The sequence below is a fragment of the Wyeomyia smithii genome, chromosome 2 (assembly GCF_029784165.1).
Source record: "Wyeomyia smithii strain HCP4-BCI-WySm-NY-G18 chromosome 2, ASM2978416v1, whole genome shotgun sequence".
NCBI classification, from domain to species: Eukaryota; Metazoa; Arthropoda; class Insecta; order Diptera; family Culicidae; genus Wyeomyia; species Wyeomyia smithii.
The window spans coordinates 275,903,682-275,925,174 of NC_073695.1; the positions used below are offsets into that span (position 1 = coordinate 275,903,682).

A 21,493-nucleotide genomic window follows, 5' to 3' on the forward strand; every position below is an offset into this window, starting at 1 on the left:
TGCAACGTGTGTGGCGGGTCAACCACCAACACGCCAGTGGTAGCTAATTACCAGTCTCCAGGTAGTTAGCTAGGAGGTTATAAGAGTAAAGAGGGTGCATCACGCACAAAAGCCACTCCCCGACGTAATACTTAACCGTCGTTCCGGGAAGACCAGGGCTGGAGACTGGAGGGGTTTTAGTGGGTCGGGACAGGGATCAGTAGGTGTCTGGGCGAGTGTAACTACCCCAGCATCTCTCCCCTAGTCTCATCCCCACACCCTGAGTTCTCTTCTCAGGTGTCTGTTTGCAGATTTCCCCGCCACCTTAAAAAAAAAAAAAAAAAAAAAAAACACTAGTAAACGTGTATAGCCATGTAAAGTTGCTTCAGTTTTATCCAAACTACAAATAATCGCATCTCGATGTTCACAATTTTTTAAATTCTTGATCACGAGTTAAAAGTATATTTAGAACCTATATTGATTATATATTTTAAAGAAAGTGTGGACGGAAGCTTCGCAAGCATGAAAAGAAGCTAAGTAAGCATTGCAATTTGCTCTAAAATTAATTGTTTTCCACCAGCTAAGACGCACTACGAAAAAGTGTAAAAATTATGCAAAGTTGTCCATGATTGTTGCTTTCCTTTGAGAAATAAATAGCGATACGGAAAAAGAGGGATAGAGAAGAAGGAAGAGCATGAAGAGAGAGAGAGAGATAAATTATCCAGAAAGTAAAATATCCCATGCCTAAAATAAACTTTGGTCAAAACTCTACAGTTCAAGCAACCAATAAAAAATCGCACTCAGTATGATTTTCAAAGAGCTCCGGGGCTTTCATTTGAGCATGCGAACAACAAAATCGGAATATGCGTACTGTAAAAAGGGTGTTTTTTGTTATTTTTTTTTTGTTCGATTTTGATATACTACACATATAAACAACATATTTACACATCTATACATACAGCCACACATTCACATACATACAGAAATTGTTTAGTTCGTCGATCTGAGTCGATTGATATACAACACATGGCCTCCGTGCCATTAATTTTGCCTTTAAAGGTAAATGTCTCCAATAAATAATACTCTTTGATCAATAATTTAAAATTTAAGCCACTTATCGAAAATCCACTCGGTAGCATTCTGGGGGAGAACAGTAGCTTTTGTTTGCGTATAAGAACATCAAAATCGAATATTGCGTTCTGTAAGAAAGGTGCTTTAGTTTTTTTGCGGCACATACATACAGACAACATACATACACACACATACACACGAACAGACATTGCTCAGTTCGTCGAACTGAGTCGAATGGTATATACGATTCGGCCCTCCGGGTCTTGGATCCATTTTGCGTTTTTGGACCGATTTTATAACCTTTGTTTAGTATAACAAAGGTAAAAAAAAGGTTGTCTTGCAAAAAAAATGTAAACTATCCTTCAGGTAGTCTTCAAAAGACGCACTGTTACAAAACAGAAAACTTCGAAGTTATATTTTTTTTTTTTTTTTAGGAAGTTGAAAAATGAATAATTCTATGATGAAAATAGAAAGATGAATTAAATGGAAAAATAAGAAAGTAGATACTACGAAAAATAGACTCCACCAGAGCGCCCAGGCTCTAGGCAATCAAAGCCGCATTGAGCTAGGCAACGACTAACGTCATACTACAGTTGTCACAGTTGTATCGATCACATCCCGTTAGCTGGCACCAGTAGCAAGCTGTGCTGAAAAACCGCTCAACTAGGTAATTAATTAATAAGTTATTATTAGCTATATCATCAGCTAAAAAGAAAGAAGGAAGATCGGATCAAGTAGGTATTCGTGATTACACCCAAAATATCAAACATGGATTTAATTTTTTATATCTGTGGAAACTTGATTCTCAAAAAAATGCATAAGTGCGGAAAACATTCGCAAAATTTGTCACATACATTTGACAAGAAAACTACTTTGTATGTTGTATCATCTATTTAATTTTGAACGATACCGTCGTAACATCATTCCTCCAGCTGACTACGATATTGTAGCATCTCCTAATGAAATTAGTTTCTTTAGACTGGGAGCAAAACATAGCAAGCCGGTCGTTCGGAATTATTTGCGTGGTACCAGCAGAGAGGAAACATGGGACAGATTTGTGTGAGGCCATGTGGCAGAGAGAGAGAGAGAGACAGAGTTTGTTCTGCATTCGAAACACGTACCACTTGAAAAGGGGTGGCAGGGCAGCCACTGGGTTGTTAGTGCTGTGCTGAGTCGTGTTGTGTCACACACTTACATAACGGCAAAACACCGGCAAATTATGCCATCTCTATTGCCGACGACGACGGATGCCACAAAAAATCAGGAAGATAAACACGTTCTCATGTTTTTTTTCTCGGTTCTGTGTGGTAATATTTACCGGATTAGTACTGTTCTTGAGCGGTGTCTGAGCTAAGTGAATCAGTGTCAAATTTTGGAGCTGATTGTGATATATGTACGATTCAGTGTGTTGAATATGGATAAGCTAGTAGGAAGCTATTGGATAGGTAAGTTCAAACAATAAATGAGGATAAATTCTGAATTGATGAAAAACTTAATTTTGTTCTATTTGGTATTCAACGATAATAAAATAAATTCAGCTATCCCGGCTAGACTCTAAGAAATATAGATTGCACCTGCTCAGTCTAGAGGAATAAAAGCTTTTGTGAGATTAGATATGAATCACAAGCTACCCTTTTCAGCCAGCAGAGCAAACATTTCCCGAATGTGTATTATTTGCTGTTCACCATTCGCCGGCTAGGATCACTGTCAGTTGGTGAGATTAATTTTCTTACCCGCATATGCATATAAGGAATAGAAAGAGAGAGAGAGTGAATATTTCACTCCAGAGGCTCGTTAACAAATTAAGGTCAAGATTACTATCCGTCTACTATTGCATGGACACAGTCAATCTGCTTTACGGGTTTATCGGGTTTTCTTTCATACATGTGGCGAGCAATTTATTGGCGGTATAATTTCGGCATAATTTATATAGCCCTTTGTGTAGTTCGGCTTGTTTGATATTTTTTTTCAGGGTTGTACATTCATTTATTACTTTCTTTTGTTTCTGTTTTGTTATCTTGTACCACTTCAATATATGTATTATGTGTGTTGGGATACGGATTCCACAACTGGATTTTCTAGCTTTACGCTGGTAGCCAATCCGGCCAGCTTAATATTTATAAAGCCTTTGCTTTCCGCAACCTAAACACGTATAAATATATGATTCCTTTTTGTTTGTTTTCTACCTTAATTGAAGCTTCTTGCTCACGTACACGTTACATCCACTCTCTTCGGTACATTGGAAGCGATAAAAGTATGTACAAGAAATTCGTTTCCACTTCGAGGTATAACTATTCGTTAAGCCGTCGCTCCCAGCGTAACCTAGAAAAATATAAAAATCTGCGCATAAACCTCAATACAAAATATAATCAAGAACAACAACACGGCACTGTCCGCCTGCCGCTGGAGCTCCGCCACCATCCGTGCCAACTTTCGATATTGTCAAACGGATGCCACAGAATTGCTATCGTACGCGACCAGAAGTGAATCGTCCTCGTCGCTCCCACTGCCGGCGCTCTTTTCACAGTCATCCGAATCGCCACTCAGTGAAAATCTTCTCAGGCGACCACCCTTTCTCCCCCGGCTGCCGACGCTGCTCGAAGCATCAATCATATTGTCATCAGTATCGTCCCCGTCAGCAGCATCTCGGCGACGGGCTTTTCGTCTGGGCTCACCATTGTTGCCGGCGTCATCGTCTTCGTCGTCATCTTTATCGTCGACGTCCTCTTCGTCGCCCATATCTCGGCTACCACGGTGGATACCGCCTCCGGCTTCCGAACTGCGAATCCGCACTATTAGGTGAGTTTCGTCACGGAGAGACGCCAGCGTTTTCTCCGTGTCGTTCGAGTTGTGTCATAGTTCGATCACTTCCGGTCCTTTCCACGTAACGCCAGCTCGAAGCAGATTGTAGAAACGTGTAACGGCCCACATTGCCAGTGCCTGCGCGAAAACAGAGATGAACGTAATTAGATATCAAAACCCGGTAACGACCACCCGGAAATGGCTCTCCGCTGCTCCGGGACCGTGATTACTTACGTTGATAAATGCCCTCGATACAAAGAACGCCACCTCAGCCTTGCACAGAGAGTCGAATTGCTGCCGGGTGAAAATGAGACGGACACGGGAACAACGTTAGAGCGGCTGAATTCATGATCAAGGATATTATTGCTGTTTGTGTGAAGAGGAGAAAGCAGGAAGGCCTTCATTTCCATAGCTCGCCTTCCGACTGCGAGTGAAATTTCGAGCACGAATCAGTTTAATTTATTTGCGTTGTACACAACGCCCAATTAATGCGCCCGGCTCTTTCGGTCGGGGGCGAATGCTGCTGTGGCCGGAATTGTATGAATAAATAACAACTGCTGAGACCGGGTTTCGGTAGACAGGAAATTGGAAGAACGCGAAAATAGAAAAATATACACTGGTATATTGGGTTGAGATGTTTATTTTATGTTTCTGTCGTCATTTCTTTAGCCCCTAACCGTGGCTTTTCACCCTGCCATATCCGATATTTTAGAGTCCAATTGAAAGTGTCGATCATAGTTTTGCTTTAAGTGGTGCGATGGAATAAAGCGAATTAAAATATTGTACTTTTTTTCAATAAACCAATTATTATTTCCATCTCTACAGTTAGCTATAAGCTGAACCAAATTAATAAATCGCCAGTAACCCAAGGTTGAACAATAAGTTTCGAGAGCGTTATGCTTTCATTAGTAGAAAAAAAAAAACATTACGTGAGTGGTAATAGTGTTGCACGGTAGCTCAGACGAAAAGCTCAAACAAACCAACTTTGAATTTTCAACAGTTAAGTCGGACGTTAACAGCTCACAGTATGATGTTCATGGCACATAATGTAGCTCTGAGCTTGCATCGCACTCGCTGCGGTAATCTACAAAACCTTATGAAAAAGGGTTTAACAAAACCGCACAAACATGAGAGTATTCTAATCCATTTGTTTTAAATTACTGCTAGAAAACTAGTATATCTATAAGCATACTAACCCGATTGACGTGATCCCGAAGAACGTTGGAGTACACCATTGCCACGGCTTCCAGCGCCATGAAAGTAATGAATCCGATTATCCACGGGACGACGAGACCGATGTTCTCCTTTGGGTTTGCACCATCCATTCAGTATTTATCAGGGCAAGGTGCCAAGCGAAAGGCAATAAGAAAATAAGCAGAGTTAATTAGAAATTGAACGAAATCACCGCCACAGCGAACGCAACCCGCTACTGCAAATCCAAAGCTTAACTAATTTAATTAAAATTTTCCCACAAGCATCACAATTTGACGCTGCTGTGGCATGGCCGAATCCTATTGTGCTGGCCGCGTGTCATGAAAGAAAAACAAAATGCAAAACAAACTGATAAAGTTGTCAAAACTTTGCTGGCTCGATGTTTTATCGTTATTATTACTTTTTATTTTGCGTCCCACCGCCGTTATGACGAGCAAATTAATACCCTACGGGAGGTTGTATTAACTTTGACAAATGTCGAATTGGAAACTTTTGCACGAGACAGTAATTCAATGGAAGCAGCGTTCCATAATTTAGCAATTCAGTTTGCCGGTGCTATCTTACCTTGTAGATACCGAATAGCAGAACCACGCTTAGCAATATCATCGAGCACTGTGTTCCGATGATGGCGAAGTATGCAATCTGCACACCTGAGGCGGTTTCCCAAATGTTGCATAAGGCCGTACGTAGCAGCAGTAGCAGTGAAATTGAAAAAAAAAATGAAAAATGAATGGATGCTAAGCTTTCAAGCAACCAGGATCTTTCCCTAGTGACATTTGAATTATTTGCAACGAGTCCAAGCAGCCCTTTCTTCACGACTGGCGGAACAGGGCAAACAAAACTTTCAACTCGCTAAGAGGTTGTACTAAAAAAAACTTGCATGGATTCTGCCAACAGTGCATACATACCATAGTACACATCCTCCAGATCGCTGTACTTCTTCACATTGACACTAATCCGCCAGGAGTAGAGCAGCACCACAAGAATGGAAATGTTCTGATGGGATAGTCAGAAAAAAAAAGAAAAGAAAAACGTGTGAGAAACTAGACTGTTGTTGAGCACGATAATGCTTTCGGAATATGTTGCATGTTACAAGGCTCAAATACGTATACAATGTTCGAAGCGTTCGCGTTTGCAGCGGCCGGCTTTGTAGACATTAGACAGTTAACCCATGGTAAATTTTCGTCTCATTCCACAATGATAGTAGGCGGTTTGGAATTCGCTCATTTCGTAATAACAGTTTAGAGGGGTTCGCCACAGAAGGCAGAATCACGAAAGGCAGAAGCACGAAAGGCAGAAGCACGAAAGGCAGAATCATTAAAGGCAGAACTCTATGGGCGTACACACAAGGCAGAATATTTCAAAAGGCAGAATTTCGAAGGGCACGAAAGGAAAAACCTGACTCACGATAGCCAAGTGCGTGATGACAAATTGGTGCGAATCCTGGTCACGGTATGAAAGCTGCTACGCTACCTTTATTGTTTATTATTATTTGGTAACCAGACATAATAACTGGTCACAAGCAATGACCAGTTTTGATGTGAGGTGCAAATCAAGCCTAATTATAGAATCCGAAACGCGCAAACTGGTTTGGCTCAGGTCTTAAAAAGTCTCACGGCTTCGCGGAGAGAAATTTTTCGATGGTAGGTATAACTTACACTAGTCTCAACGGCTTGCTGATTATAGTTAACATAAAACAATTCATGCGGCGAAGACGCATAATCGAGGGCAAGGAACCGAGGCGGCACAAAGCCGCCGTGGTTTCTGCGGTCCGAGTCGGCCGCCGACCCGCCGTCGGAAGCGGCGGCCTCTCGCATACAAACAACTGATCTACTGGTTTTCTAGGATTATTCAAACAGGTTTTCTTTCCCTTAGTTAAGTCCGAACGAGCGCTAGCGAGTATGGACAGCATACACTTGGACAATCAAGTCGGCCAAAGGCCGCGAGTGTGTGTTGTTAAAAAGAAAACAGACCATTTTTTGATTCTGCCATTCGTTATTCTACCTTATGAAATATTCTGCCTTTCGTAATTCTGCTTTTCGTGATTCTGCCTTTTGATTTTCTGCCTTTCGTAGGAGACCCGTTTAGAGTGCCGTTTAAATTTACATTCAGAAGCTTCTAGTTTTTAAAGTATCTTATTCCAATTCACCTAGCAGCAAGGCCGGATTTGAAGGGTTTCAGAGGTTCAGAGGTAAGAGAATTGCACGTAATTGTTTTTGATAGCGTTTATCACGTATATTACGTTACGTTTATTAGCGTATAATTTCTTAAATTTTCAAACTATGTGAAGCATTGTCGTCTGCATTTTGCTTTAGAGAAGTTTTCAATCAAGCCTTTAAAATCGAGAGCTAGCCGATGGACATCACTAACCACAGAGCCACGGGAACCACTAAGACCAGTGTTATTATTAGCGTATAATATATACCGTCAGTTGAATTCAATACTGGCACAACGCAAAATTTAGCAGTTTTGAAATGTTATTGGCAGACGTTGTTAAATACTGTAAAATTTCATGTCACAAAGACCCTTTTCAAAAAATCCAGAGTTATAAGTTATAAGTAGCTAAAGCTTTAGAGTAATAAATAGCTCAAATCTGAAAAATCCTATAAAAGACGAAAAATGAGGTTACAGCTTGTATCCAGTTTTCTACGAGTGGTGATGACGGACAATTGAGGCAGCCCATTTTTAATTTCAATCGCAGTATCTGAGTACAAAATATAACAACGCCGTAAGGTAGCATAGCAATTTCAACAAGCAGTGGGCGTTTTGTTATTTAAATTTCGTCGTTTGCATACACGGATCAAAATAAGGGTCATTCCATACGAAGTGTACATGCCACTTGGACACGACCATCACAGATTTTGTTCAAAGTTGGGAGAATTATTCATCTACTGTCTCTTTGGAAAAATCCCAATTTTGGTGTTGATTGGAATACCCCCCGCTTTCCAGGACCCCCCTCTTTATAGCAAAGTCGCGCAATTTTTGTCAAAAATCTCCTTTTTCTTTTTCTTACGATTCATAGACGTAAGATGTCCGAAAAATACTGATAGATAATTTTTGAAGAAAATAAACCAAGGAATCCAGAAAAAATAGTTTTGACCGGAAGTGTTGCCAGATAAATTATTTTTGCATTTGAAAACTAAATTTACATTATTCAGCAAATGTGGCTATTTTTATTTTAAATTTGATAATTTCATCGTGTTTCTTGGAAAATTTCACATAAGAAACAACTATCTTCCCGAGGTAATATGAGCCAATCTCGAGATATAACATTTTTGCGAAAAAAGTTGTAAATATCGTAATTGTTTTATTTTAGAATTTATAGACGTTAGACACCCGAAAAATAGTGATAGGTGAATTTTGAGGAAAATAAACCAAGGAATCCAAAAAAAATATTTTTTTTTGTCCGGAAGTGTTGCCAGATAGATTATTTTTGTATTTCAAAACTAAATTTGCATTTTTCGGCAAATGCAGCTAATTTTATTTCAAATTTGATGGTTTCATCGTATTTCTGGGAAAATTCCAATCTCGAGATATAGCATTTTTACGAAAAATTAATTAAATTCAGAACTATTTTCGTAAAAATGCTATATCTCGAGCTTGGCTCATATTACCACGTGATAAGTGTTTCTTACGTTAAATTTTCCAACAAATACGATGAAACCATCAAAATTACGTCTATAAATTGTGAGAAAAAGAAAAAAGAGATTTTGAACAAAAAATGCGTGACTTTGCAATAAACAGGGGGGTCCAATCGACACCAAATTTGGGATTTTTCCAAAGTGACAGCAGATGAATAATTCTCCCAACTTTGAGCAAAATTCGTGATGGTCGTGTCCAAGTTTGTGCTTTTTCGTGGTCACTTCGTATGGAATGACCCATAAACAAATCTGTTTGTTAGTGTTTTTAAAGTTTATTAAACACGTAAAAACACGGGTTGCGTTCAGTGTTCGCCATTACCGCTCGTGGAAAGCTGAGTTGCTTGCTTATTATATGCACATAATAAACCCAAACAGGTTCAATCAAAAATAGGAAAAAAGAAATATTTGACGCTAATTTCCAAACACGATTTTCTCGAAACTATACATTTTGAATTGTACCGGCCAGTATTGAATTCAACTGACGATATGTGTATCAAACTGGAACTCGGTTATATGGAAAAAAATGAAAGTGTTATTTACTTGCTCCAATGCCCTTTTTCTGTTCCTCATGAGTCCTACAACAACTGAATATCTGACGAACAGCCCAGCACAATTTATCTAGCAATAATACTGCAGTAGGTTGCTGTTGCTAAATCCCAGAAACATCGAGGTAAGTCTGCACCAATAGCATGCTGCAGCAGTGTCGCTGGAAAAATTCAATATTGAGCCGGTTGTCAGCTATTCAATCAGTTTGAGGTAGACAACTTTATCTACAAACATCGTAGCACCTTACGGTCTTCAGCAGCAGTTTTCCTCCGGAAAAGTTCTTAGTATTCAACTGGACATCTTTGGAGAATGAAATTGTTCAAAAACTAGTGGATTTCCCATACAAAATCGACTGGAAACTCGGGTGCAAAAATATATCTATGTGCTAGTAAGCAGTTTCTTATCGAAGATCAGGCCAACTTAGCACACTTCTTGGAACCAGGCTTGTAAATGGACACGGTAGAACCACTTTTCACTGCGATAATCACCTTCTTTTTCCTCCAACGGTGGGGTAGTAATTCTATGAGTTTGTTTGGTTTAGTGATTTAGGGGAACTGCTCTGTTATTCATCGCATTAAGCCGATATTCTAAATATGCTTACGTGCTCTCATGGAATCATTCAGCATTGTATATTTAGTAAACTTAGCTAGATTTATCCTGAATTTTGTAAAACAAACCATTTTTTACAATACTTCCATATCCATCTCAAAACTTCACTGCTCAATAATTCATCTCACGACGCCCCCATATTTATCACACTTTTAATCATGAATGAATCCCATTATCATGAATAAGCGTGGCCGCAGCCCGTCGTAGTAGGTTACCTAGATATCCGCTGTAGTTGTTTACTTGCAAAATTGGTAACCTAGGAAACCACTGCAGTGATGTCGATTTATGTCAATTATGTCGGAATAATTTAACATTTTCAGTATGATTTTTTCGTACTAACGGTAACTGATTTGGCAACTTTTGATTTTCTTCAACGCAGTAAAAACAGATGAAAATACATACAGTTGAAATTTAGAAATTGTAGAAATTCATCTCATATATTTCTGCTAATTCAAGCTTGTTTTAGGAAATTTGAGGTGAACATTTCAAAGATTAAAGTATTCTTAGTGTAGTAAGTGATTTTGTTTAGTGATTACAATAAAAAGTGGTCCTCTAGTGGAGAGAAAAAAACTTTGTTGGCTGCTGAACGAGACCCGTTGTAGCCGTATATAACAATGCGCGGATTTTGTTTTCTAAGGTAGGTGATTGCATTGAATGAGTTTTCGAGTGCAGATGCCCGACTATAATATCAAATTCAGAGATTTTAAGTGAGTTTTTGAGGATTATACTTTATGAGGAATTTAGAGTGGACTAAGAAGAATTCATTCCATGAAATAGGGGATTGGTTTAAGAAGAAAATATGCGTTTTTTTCCTGTTTTCAATTGTGTTTTTATGCTATATGAGATGAATGTCTGGACTGAGATGAATAATGGAGCAGTTCCCCTACATTAATGTTTTCATTTTTGTTTGTTTTTTGTGTTTTGGTTGCTTTTTAAAGTTTTGATGGTGGTTTTCAAGTACATTTTGAATAATGAGCATATTAGTGGCTTTGGTATCTGTTAAAAATTTAAAAAGTAACTAAACTATAAACAACTATGTACAATTTGAATATAACTTAATCTACTGTATACACCTAATATACTATATACAGTCCGCTTATTGAAGCGTGTTTAGAATCTTGGCATTTTTGCACAAATTTAATTTTTGTGTCGTGTATTATTGTATCTACTTTCATAACTACCGCCTCCTGGTGGAGGTCCGTGATTCTTGTATCATAGGGACAATCGAGAATCATCCGCAAAACTCTGTTTTTCGCCACTTGGATTTTGTTCCTGTCAGTTTGTGCACATGACTCCCACACCGGAGCTACGCTAAAGACTGCGGGGGCAATTATTTGTTTGTAGACTGCCAGTTTGTTTGTTACTGAGAGGCGGGATCCACGACAAATAAGCGGGTGACCGAACCAAAGCGGAACATTTAACCAGTAGCCTGTCCGCATGTGATCGAAAGAGAAGCTTCTCTTCGAATAGCAGTTCAAGATAAGTGACTTCGGAAGACCCCGTTCATGACCACAACGCATGATGAAGAAGGCTTCAGTTTGGGAGAATGTCGATGGAGGAACATGATTGTTTGAGTTTTGAAGGCAAGAAAAGGCATTGATTTTCCGGGTGTTAGCATATTCGACAAAGGCGTCCAGGCATCGCTGAAGTTTGTTGGTGATTTTGCGAGGCATTCTTCCCTTGACGGCAGTTGCAGTGTCATCTGCGAACAAAGAGAGCACGCAGTCAGCTCCTAGGAAAGGAATGTCGGAGGCGTAGATGCTTCACAGCAAAGGGCCCAGCAGACTGCCCTGCGGGACCCCTGCTGGTGTTTGATAGGCAACCATTCAGCGATACCCTAAACGACCGAAGGTAGCTACGGATGATTTTTATCAGATATAGTGAAAAGTTGAAGGTATAGAGCTTGTATACCAGCCCGTCATGCCAGACATTGTCAAATGCCTTTTCGACATCCAACAATGCCATGACTGTGGACTTGGATACAGCCCTGTCCCTTCTGATGTTGTTCATCACCCGCACCAGCCGCATTCGTTCTTTCGACCGGAGTAACAAGAAGCCTCTCTCCGACCTCGAGGGGAGGAACTGGTTTGGGGTGCGATTTCAGCACTTAGCTACTTTCCAAAATGGCCTGGAGTGGTCGTCCAAACTACACGTTCGAAATCTCTGGAACAGGCGTCTACGCACATTCCGCAATCTTATTAGTAGCCGGGTATGAGAATAAATTGCAAGGAATTTACCCCCCCCCCCACCACAGGAACACGTCGAACACACGTTCCGTCGGCCACGTTAATGGCTCGTTGGAGACCCTCCAACGCCTGGTCGATGTTTTCTATACTGTCAAGCGGCGGCGCATCGTCGATGTTGTTGTCCACCATTCGAGCAAAGCGCTCTCAATTTACATGGTGGTAGTCTTTCCGCAGGCAGCTGGCAGGAGCTACGCTGATCCCCACCTCAGCTACGACAGGTTGGTGGTCTGAGCTCAGATCGTTGTGCGCAACTGGTTTAGACAGCTCGATGTTGGCCAGGAAGAAATCCAGGGTTGATGGGTTCCCCGCTGGGTAGATGTTAGTCAGCTCATCCGGAAACTGCACCGTGTACAAACCATACTGCAAGTGTTCGAAGAGTTGGCCGTTCAGATTTCGCTAAGTATCTCGGAATAGTGTTTTCCGAAAAATGACTTTGCCGTGATCCTGATTGCGGGAAAACTACTGAACCGATTTCTTTCATCTTTTTTTTAAATTTTCGTTATTAAATTCACCGGTCCTTGAACGATCGCTTTTTGAAACATACAGTTATATTTGCCGTAAAAAGAATTTGAATGCAATTTTTAGCGCTCAAAACGTGCATTTTTTGGGAAAAGAGTTCCCGTTTACACTGAAAACAAAATACTCATAAATGTGATCGTTCAAGGACACGGCACACTACTAAACTAATGAAACAATACGAGTTTTTTGATTTCGGTTGACCCGCTGACTCTATCAGGATAACCGCCTCTGCAAAAAAATAGCGTTTCGGGGAAACGGCCATTACTCCAGTAATAATTGGTATATCTCAAAATCAAACGTATTTTTTTGTTGTTGATAAACTGTACTTTCAGAAAAATACCACTTTGATGCAATGAAAATGGTGCTATGCACTTAAAAATAAATTCAACCTTCCCTCATCTCGACCAAACAGGTATATAACCCCTTAAGGCACCTCTGACATCCTCCGACGGTGGTAAGGCTCGCTGTTTAAATACTTTCTTGAACAAACATGTCAAACGCGTACTTGCCACCACGACGTTTTTTTTCCTCATACGTATTTTGACATTTTTGCTAGAAATGAGAATTACGCACGTTGTGGGCGGAAATTTTGGAAATTACCTATAACATTGATCTTGTAATAATATTTCTCAACATAAATAGAATGAAGTAAACAGAAACAGGCCAAAATAACATCGCCAAACGAATGACAGTGTGCATCTCTAACCATCCAGTCTTTGTATGAGAGGCGACGGTTGTTTTAAATTTACGAGCGAAAGCCTACTGTGACGCACGCTAAAGTATCGAAATCAAATAAATATGCTGACTGTTTACAAGCCTGCTTGGGACTATTCAACGTTTACGACATCCATCCGTATCTATATCGAGGAAACTAGTCTGTACATAAAAACAGTATGTTTTCTGGCCATTGACACAAATTTTACACTTTTCCAGATATTCGACAAACAATTCTAGTCCCGCTTGGAGCTTTTTAACCATTGCGTTGATTACTTTTCCGTTGTATAGAATCGCAGTGTCGTCAGCAACCCGTGACAAAACCCCACCACCAGGTAGTGTAGGCATAGGACTATAGAGGGTGGGTCCTAAAATGTTACCCTGAGGCACACAAATTTTCCTGCTCTGCATAGTTTGGATTTTCGAACTTTGGGGTAACTTTGGAATTATCTTGACAAGATAGGTTGGAAAATTAAATTGCACTAGTGTATCAATCCGTTATGCCAAACATTATCGAAGGCTTTTTCATTATCTAAGTACGCCATCACTATAGATTTTAACACTTGCCTGTTTCTTAGTATTATGTTGGATACTGGCTTTGATTGGTGTATAGTCGAGTGGCCTCTTCGAAAAGTAAACTATTCTTATAGCAAAATATTATTCATTTCGGCGTGGCCTAGGACTCGAGAGTACATGAACCTCTCAAACATTTTGCTAAGTGCTGGAAGCAAGCTAATCGGACGGTAGCTACTGCAATAGGTTGGGCCTTTGCCAGGTATCAAAATTGAATTATTTGAAATTGAAATTGCATAAAAGTAATATCGAATTTGCTCTCTAATTTTTGATCCCAAAAAGGTAGAATTCATTCGTCTCAAAAACCTATTCGCTTTACAATTTGAAATCCCAAAACAATTTTTAAGCAATGTCCAATCGAAAACACATTAAAGACAATTAATTTGAAAAATATCGAACAAAAACATTGCAGAAGTAATATTCCACGATAACAGTTAAATTGTTCTTTACAAAAATAGGTTACTGATTTCACGAAAGCTTCATTTATATTTGATGGAACAGCTACACATTATAAAACCATTGAACAAAACCAGCCATTGCAGGAACAAACCAATATAGAATTAAAAAGCTGAATAACATTTGAAGGAAATCATAAACGAATAACAAGATGAGCTGAAGACGACCCCAAATAGCAGCTAGAGCATATTCTAATTCAAAGGAAATTCCAAAAGTTTTTGACAATATGTGGAGAAGGTAGGATATATAAAAAAGATTTTTTTCTGAAAGAGTAGTATTATAAATTGAAAGAAGATTAGATAATAATTATACTACCTTTTATGTAAAATTTCTTAACATTTTCCTCACAAAATTTCACTGTAATCTGATGCTGACAGATTCCAAAAGCTTTTACTCCGCATACCAATTTTACATTTAGTGCAACGAAAATTACTTTGAGTCCCAGTCCAGGAGCTTCGACAGCAGACTTCGCCGATAAATCGAGTTAATTATCAGAAAAAGTGAACCTAGCAGTGTAGCAGACAGCTAATCACTATCCGGGTCATTGATTTCAAATTTAAACGGCCATAATGGCGTTTTTCATTACCCATCAATTTATGGCCGTTGTGAAACATTCGCTGGAACCGGATGAAGATTTATGTAATTATGTATGGTAATTGTGGCCATTATCCGGTAATGTAAGCCTGCTGAATAGACGAACAACATCAAAGCTCTTGAAAGAAGGCAGGTACTACCTACCTCCACTAGCCATTGGAATAGCTTCTGTAGAGCAAAAAAAAAAAAAAAACGCTAGAACCTAGGTGGCTGTTGAAATTACCACCCTCGTTTTGAAAGCCCAGCCGCTGTGGATGTCGGACGAATTTTACACTACATTACGGGACCGAAATGTGGCGAATGGATCTGGGGCTGGTGGCAGAAAGGCATTACACTTACCAACGTGTAAATTGCACTCGTCAGTGCTAAATGTTTCGCGTGCAGCATTCGGCAGCATCCACTCGCGCGTAGAGGTCCGTAGGGGTAGAGGATGGCGGATTTCATCGTGGTTTACTACTAAGTCCGTTTTAGCGTGCAACGGCTGAGTAGCGGAAATGACTTTCGAGTGCTGTGCAGCAATTAGTAATGATTTTGTTTTTTAAGAGTTAGATGGAGAAAAATCTTAACTGTGATGTTGTCGTTGTTATCCTTGTGATCATGAAAAGTTTAATATTGTTCTTTTTCACTGAGTGTTTGTTTTGTACCGTACTTGTTTTCACGAGAACGCCTTTGTGCTGCTACATTAGCGCATATTTCCACTCATTGCCACTTACAATTTTTTCATTTCTTCTGACGCCAAGCAGAACTAGATTAATAGCTCTTTCCACTGCTGCTATTTATACATCCACCCGCAAACTTGTACCTGAACAAAAATAACACAATTTCCGTTTTCAGTCTGATGGCATCGTGCTGCGACCGTATTCAGCATCCAGCCGAAGATGCCAACCTGAGTCAGTAAAGATGCGAATAATTTGATTCATGTCTTCACTGTGTGCATCCTTGCAGACCATCGCCGACCAGCTTAGCTTCCGAAAGGGCTGTTCCCAAGGTACATTGATAAATGGTGCTTGTTTTTCCGGTCGTTTGTTGCTCTATCTTTTCCCTCTTCTATTCTGCTCTGCTTTTCAGTGGGCGCATCGTTGACGACAGCTAAATGGCGAACTTTGAGCTTCGACAGTGAGAGTACCTTCGGAGTGAAGAAAGAAGAAATGAAAGAAAATTCTTAGCTACGATTTGTGTAGGACTGGTCTTGTCTGCTGTTTGAATAGAAAATTAATTTTAGTTGGATACAAATTACTGATTTAATTATTTGTTTGTTTTCAAGCAAATCAAATTCGTACTAGAGAAAAACAATCGACAAAACGGCTCAACTGGCACGTTGCTCCACACCGCACCTGGTTAAAGCCCAAGTGCAAAATTGGGTTGCGTGCGATGAACGTTTCGGTCGTCAATCAACCGTTTTCGGCCGTACAAACTAATCAATCGAAAAAGCCGAGGGTCGATATCAATCGTTCCATCCACCGGAACTCAAGTGGGTGGCAATTAACAATTGATAAGGGACTGACACATCTTCTGCCATGAGCGGAGCAATTCATCAAATCGGCCGTGGCAAATGGACTGTGTGACACTTTTACTACCAACAATTGATCATTCCGAATCCCCGAGCGGGAGGCGGTAACCTTTGGTGGAGCGTTTTAATGGCGAACTTCACGGCATTAACGGACGACGCAACGCACATGTGCACGCACACATCGTGATGCGGTCTTTGTCGAAGGATTTTTTTGCTGTATTTTATTCCTGACAAGGCGAAATGAAACAAAAGCGATAGCTGGCGAATTGAAGATTGCTAGACAACCGATACCAACCGCAAAACAAAAATCTATTTACCTAATGGAATGATGGAGTCATTGTGACCTGATTTTTTGTGCTTGTTTTGCTGTCAAATGAGAGCTTTCAAATAAAAACGTTATCAATTTTGTTTCAGTGTAAATCATAAAAGCTATGGAAGATCGAAGTAGCCGGAGGACCTGAACAGACATAATTTTGTTTTCTTTTCCAGTACTTTTATTCGATAAATAATTTCCTAATCATTGGAAAATACAACGGTAGTGGCCTGTTTGGGCGCATCTGGAATATATGCTATCGCTTCTCGGAAGTATTTATACATGGGAACAGAGTGTTGCTGGAGTGCTGCTCTAAATTTTTCCCATCGGCAAACAAGGACAGCGCTTGAGGCGGGTGTTGCAACACCGGCGCTTTGTTCGTGACTCAGAGTGAAGCTGGAGAAAATGAAATTGGATGGAGAAAGACAATTTTCAAATGGAAAAGACGAGCTGCAAACTGGACGATGAGCTGCAAAATGGTAAGACATTTGTTTGATTATTTTGTGATTAAAATGTACCACTTCCCACGAATAAAATACTCTGTGATGCTCTTCATTTTCAGTTCTTGATAAAAACAATGTAAATAATTTATTTGATAAGAAGGATAATTTTGTCAACAAATCAGTTGATTAAATTCGTTGAATATCCACATTGTTTCATTGCTAAAGCAACAAGTGTATGGATTGAATTAGTAAATTAATCTGACATGAGTAGCTCTTCTAATCAGCAAGTGATGGTCGCATTTGCTTGATTAGCAATCGCACGTAGAGTTGTACGGTGATACCAGAGCCTTTCCTCTGCAAGTGGTCCGTTTGCTTATGCTTCACACGTGGCTGACTTTTCCTCGCAATTGAATGCGCCATCGTTTGAGATAAGCTTTCAGAAGTGGTAAATTGTGGGAAAAGTTTCCTGTTTGCTTTGGCTTGCCGTGTAGGTAGTTTGCTGTTGTAGCGGCAATACTTGCAATGAACCAAATAAACATTTCTATTCCCTTGGGTGGTTCGACAAACAGGGTATTGTTCGTTTGTGCTATGTGTAACTTTCGAATGATAACGCTTTGAAACTTTGACCACGATTTAACAAAGCAGTGTGTGTGTGAGAGAGCGTTTACTGATGATGATGTACAATTTACATGGACCACGCATGATATGATGATGATGATGATGGTCCCACCTCATACCCCTACATCGGTTTGAGCTGGTCGATTTATCTAAGTAAGATATTATATAGAGTCATACAATGTAACCAGTTGGCAAACAAATAACGGACTGGTTATTAATACAGACATAGTAACCCTTCAAAAGAATACCAATAATTTAACAATGAGTATAAAAAAACGATTTTCCAATACCATCATGGATCCAAGGCTCATCCAGAACGTTTCCAACCCGAAAATTATCTGGAATTGCTTAGGAATTGAACCTCACATTTAGGAGTGTTAACTAATCAGAATTGATTCTGGATAACGATCCAAAACTACGAGAGAGATCCTGTGATACTATAGTTCTCGATAACAAGCTTTACAGTCCACAGGCGAACCCAAGCCTTTTCAGTTTTTTCTCCCAACCCTAGTTCAAAATCGTAAAAACAGATAAATATTAAAAATCAGAATAACAGCATATATGCTATTTCATACCAAAAAGCAACTTTCCAACCCGATATGCTTTTTGTTTCAATTTCAGGGGTTTAATCCTGATGTACTCAATATCCAGATTGTCTATGTCAGTCTACGCGCGCGTGGCTCAAACATGTGTAGTCGACTCTTTTTTAAACTCTACTATTAAATATTATACAACTAATTCAAACAAAAATCCATCATCATCAGTGAACATAATAGCTTAGTTTACCCAATAATTTAAAAAAAAAAAATACATAAATTTTACAATCTTCGTCATTAATTTACAAAAAATTCTATATAATCTGTCTACAAAACAGACTTTATGTGTGAAATACAAAGCCTTTTAAACTCCGCCATTGTTGCTGCACGTTTTACCTGTCTTGGCATCGAATTGAAAAAAAATATTCCTTTGTACAACAGAGAGTTCTGTGATCTTCCAAAAAAAACATTTGGTGTTTTAGTATCATCCGCGTTTCTAGTGTTGTACCTATGAAAATCACTTCCCCTATCAATTCGATTACACAAATATCGAGGCAGCATATTATTAAAAATTTTATATAGAAACACCATTGTCAGAAAATATACTCTTTGCTTCACAGAAAGCCATTGCAATGCGTCCAGCATAAAACTCGAGGAAGTGTATCTATTACATCTTAATATTAATCGCATAACTTTATTTTGTAAGCGCTGCAGTCTCAATATTTGTGTATTGTTTGCAAGAAATAATATGAATGGGCAAAAATCTATATGTGGTGAAATGATTGACTTATAAAGACTAATTTTATTACTAATAGTCAATTCATTTTTCAAACGGCACAGAAATCCGTATTTTTTTGCCATTTTCTTGATGACATTGTCAATGTGAAACTTAAAAGTTAATTTGTCATCAATAATCACTCCAAGATACTTTATTTCGTTTACGTGATCAATCGTCTCACCATCAATTGCAATATTTACGTCTGGTCTGGAGTTGGCAGAAGAAATGATTAAGTACTTTGTTTTGCTAATATTTAATTTAAGCTGTTTAAATTTCAACCAATTCGCCAGATAATGTAAATCTTGATTTAAAAGTGCCACAACGTCATTAGGATTCTTAGCCGCAATGAACAGAACAGTATCATCAGCAAATAAGTTGATATCGCAAAACCGTAAAACTCGCTTCATGTCATTAATATAAATAATGAACAAAATGGGCCCTAAAACACTTCCTTGCGGTACACCAAGTGTATTAGCAATGGAATCCGATTCAGAATCATTAAAACGAGTCTTCTGAGTTGTAGCACACAAATAGCTCTCAAACCATTTGTATGCTGTCCCTACGATACCAAAGCGCTCCAATTTTTGTAACAATAAGGGCCTAGAAATTGTTTCAAAAGCGCGTTTTAGATCCAAAAACACCGCAAAAATAGTTTCTTTAGCCTCGATTTTTTCTTTCCATTTTGCTAACACCAGATTTAAAGCAGACTCACAAGAGTGACCCTCTCGATAACCTGATTGCTCTGGGATTAGCAAATCATTACTATTTAAATAATCCATCAGCTGGCCTTTCACAACTAGTTCTAAAATTTTCTCTAATGTGTGCAACATATTAATGGGGCGGAACTCTTCGGCTTTATCCGTCCCATTAATCTTGGGGATAGGAACCACAAGTGATTCCTTCCAAACCTGAGGCACGTGCCCTGTTTGCAGTGATTCATTGATAAGGTCCAGCAGATCGTGTCCAATGACATGGAAGCAATCTTGTATTACTTTTGCGTTGACATTGTCGATACCAGCCGATCTCTCAAGAGAAAAACAAATATCTTTCAACTGTGCAAAAGTAATAGGATGAAAACCTGAAAAATTACAGTTATTATGGACCGGCTGTATTATTTCGAGAGGTTCGTTGACCAAATCAATACTCTGATTGATCGATTGAACACTATCAACGAAATAACTGTTGAATTTACTTGCAATCACTCGCGCCGAATGTTCTTCTAAGCCATTAAAAGTTATGGTTTGCGGGCAACTATCTTTACTTTTTATTAATGATTTTAAAATTTTCCATAACTCTTTGGTATTATTTTGATGTTGATCAATCTTCCGTTGTATATATTCACATCGTGCCTTTTTCAAGGTGCGTGAGTGTATATTCCGCGCAACGGTGTACCTATTCCAATCATTGCTATCATTACTACTGCAAAATTTTTTGTACTTTTTATCATTTTTACGTTTTAAACGCAAAAGTTCTAAAGAGTACCAGCTGTTCGAATTATGCAATTCAACACACTTTTCGGAAACTAGGCTATTGGTACACTCTTTTAGCGTGTTAGAACAGCTGCTTTATTGTCGAAAATCCCTGTTATTGGCTGAAAATTCAGGCTTCTCGAAACAAGCTGAGACATTGCTTGCTTCGAGTATCTATTCCAACACTTAATTTTTACTATATTATCACGGTTTTGATCATTCTCAAGTACAACACAAATCATCTCATGATCTGTGATTTTATAATCGGCCTCAGTGAAAGAGTGAACATTATCAAAATTCGAAAACACGTGATCAATTAATGTACGAGAGTGTCTGGAAATTCTTGTAACTTGAAAAACCGTTTGTTGTAAATTGAAAAAATCTGCTAATTGCCTCAATTGGTTCGAATTTGGTATATTAAGCCAATCGATATTAAAATCGCCAGCAATAACATTTAATTTACTCAAGTCAATAAAATTATCCCACCACTTTTCTAAAGTTTCTAAAAAACGCTGGTTACTTGTACTGGGGGAGTGGTACACAATTTCAAAATTTCCTACCGTCATGCCTCTTTCAACTGATATTCCTAGGAACCAATTATTTTCAAAAGATTCGTTTAATCGAATATTGAATTTGATTGATTCCTTGGCGTAAATAGCAACCCCACCAGTATGTCTGGAATGTGAAAGACAAAAAGCAACTTTGTAACCCGGAATGCTATACTGATCAAATGCATCAGCTTCCACTATATGAGTTTCCGCTAGCAATACTAACATTGGACGTGTTGTTTCCACAAGATGCCGTAAAGCAACATAATTTGTAGATAAACCAGCAATATTCAAATAAATCATTTCTAATTTCCTT

At 39.0% G+C, this 21,493-nt stretch overlaps 1 protein-coding gene across 6 annotated transcripts in view; it reads right to left on the reverse strand.

Annotated features, from left to right (window-relative positions):
• Nucleotides 1-2,947: 2,947 nt before the first annotated feature.
• Nucleotides 2,948-21,493, reverse strand: part of LOC129723042 (uncharacterized) — a 45,465-nt gene continuing 26,919 nt past the window's right edge. For 5 of the 6 annotated variants that reach the window (XM_055676986.1, XM_055676985.1, XM_055676983.1 and 2 more), the window contains exons 3-8: nt 15,302-16,088; nt 5,973-6,060; nt 5,629-5,714; nt 5,049-5,156; nt 4,087-4,146; nt 2,948-3,990 (exon numbers count right to left, since the gene is read on the reverse strand). In XM_055676986.1, coding sequence (XP_055532961.1) covers nt 3,904-3,990; nt 4,087-4,146; nt 5,049-5,156; nt 5,629-5,714; nt 5,973-6,060; nt 15,302-15,406 — 534 coding nt within the window. In that variant the 5' untranslated portion in view covers nt 15,407-16,088 and the 3' untranslated portion in view covers nt 2,948-3,903. The remainder of the gene's footprint in view (nt 3,991-4,086; nt 4,147-5,048; nt 5,157-5,628; nt 5,715-5,972; nt 6,061-15,301; nt 16,089-21,493) is intronic. The other variant, XM_055676984.1, reaches the window with a different exon arrangement.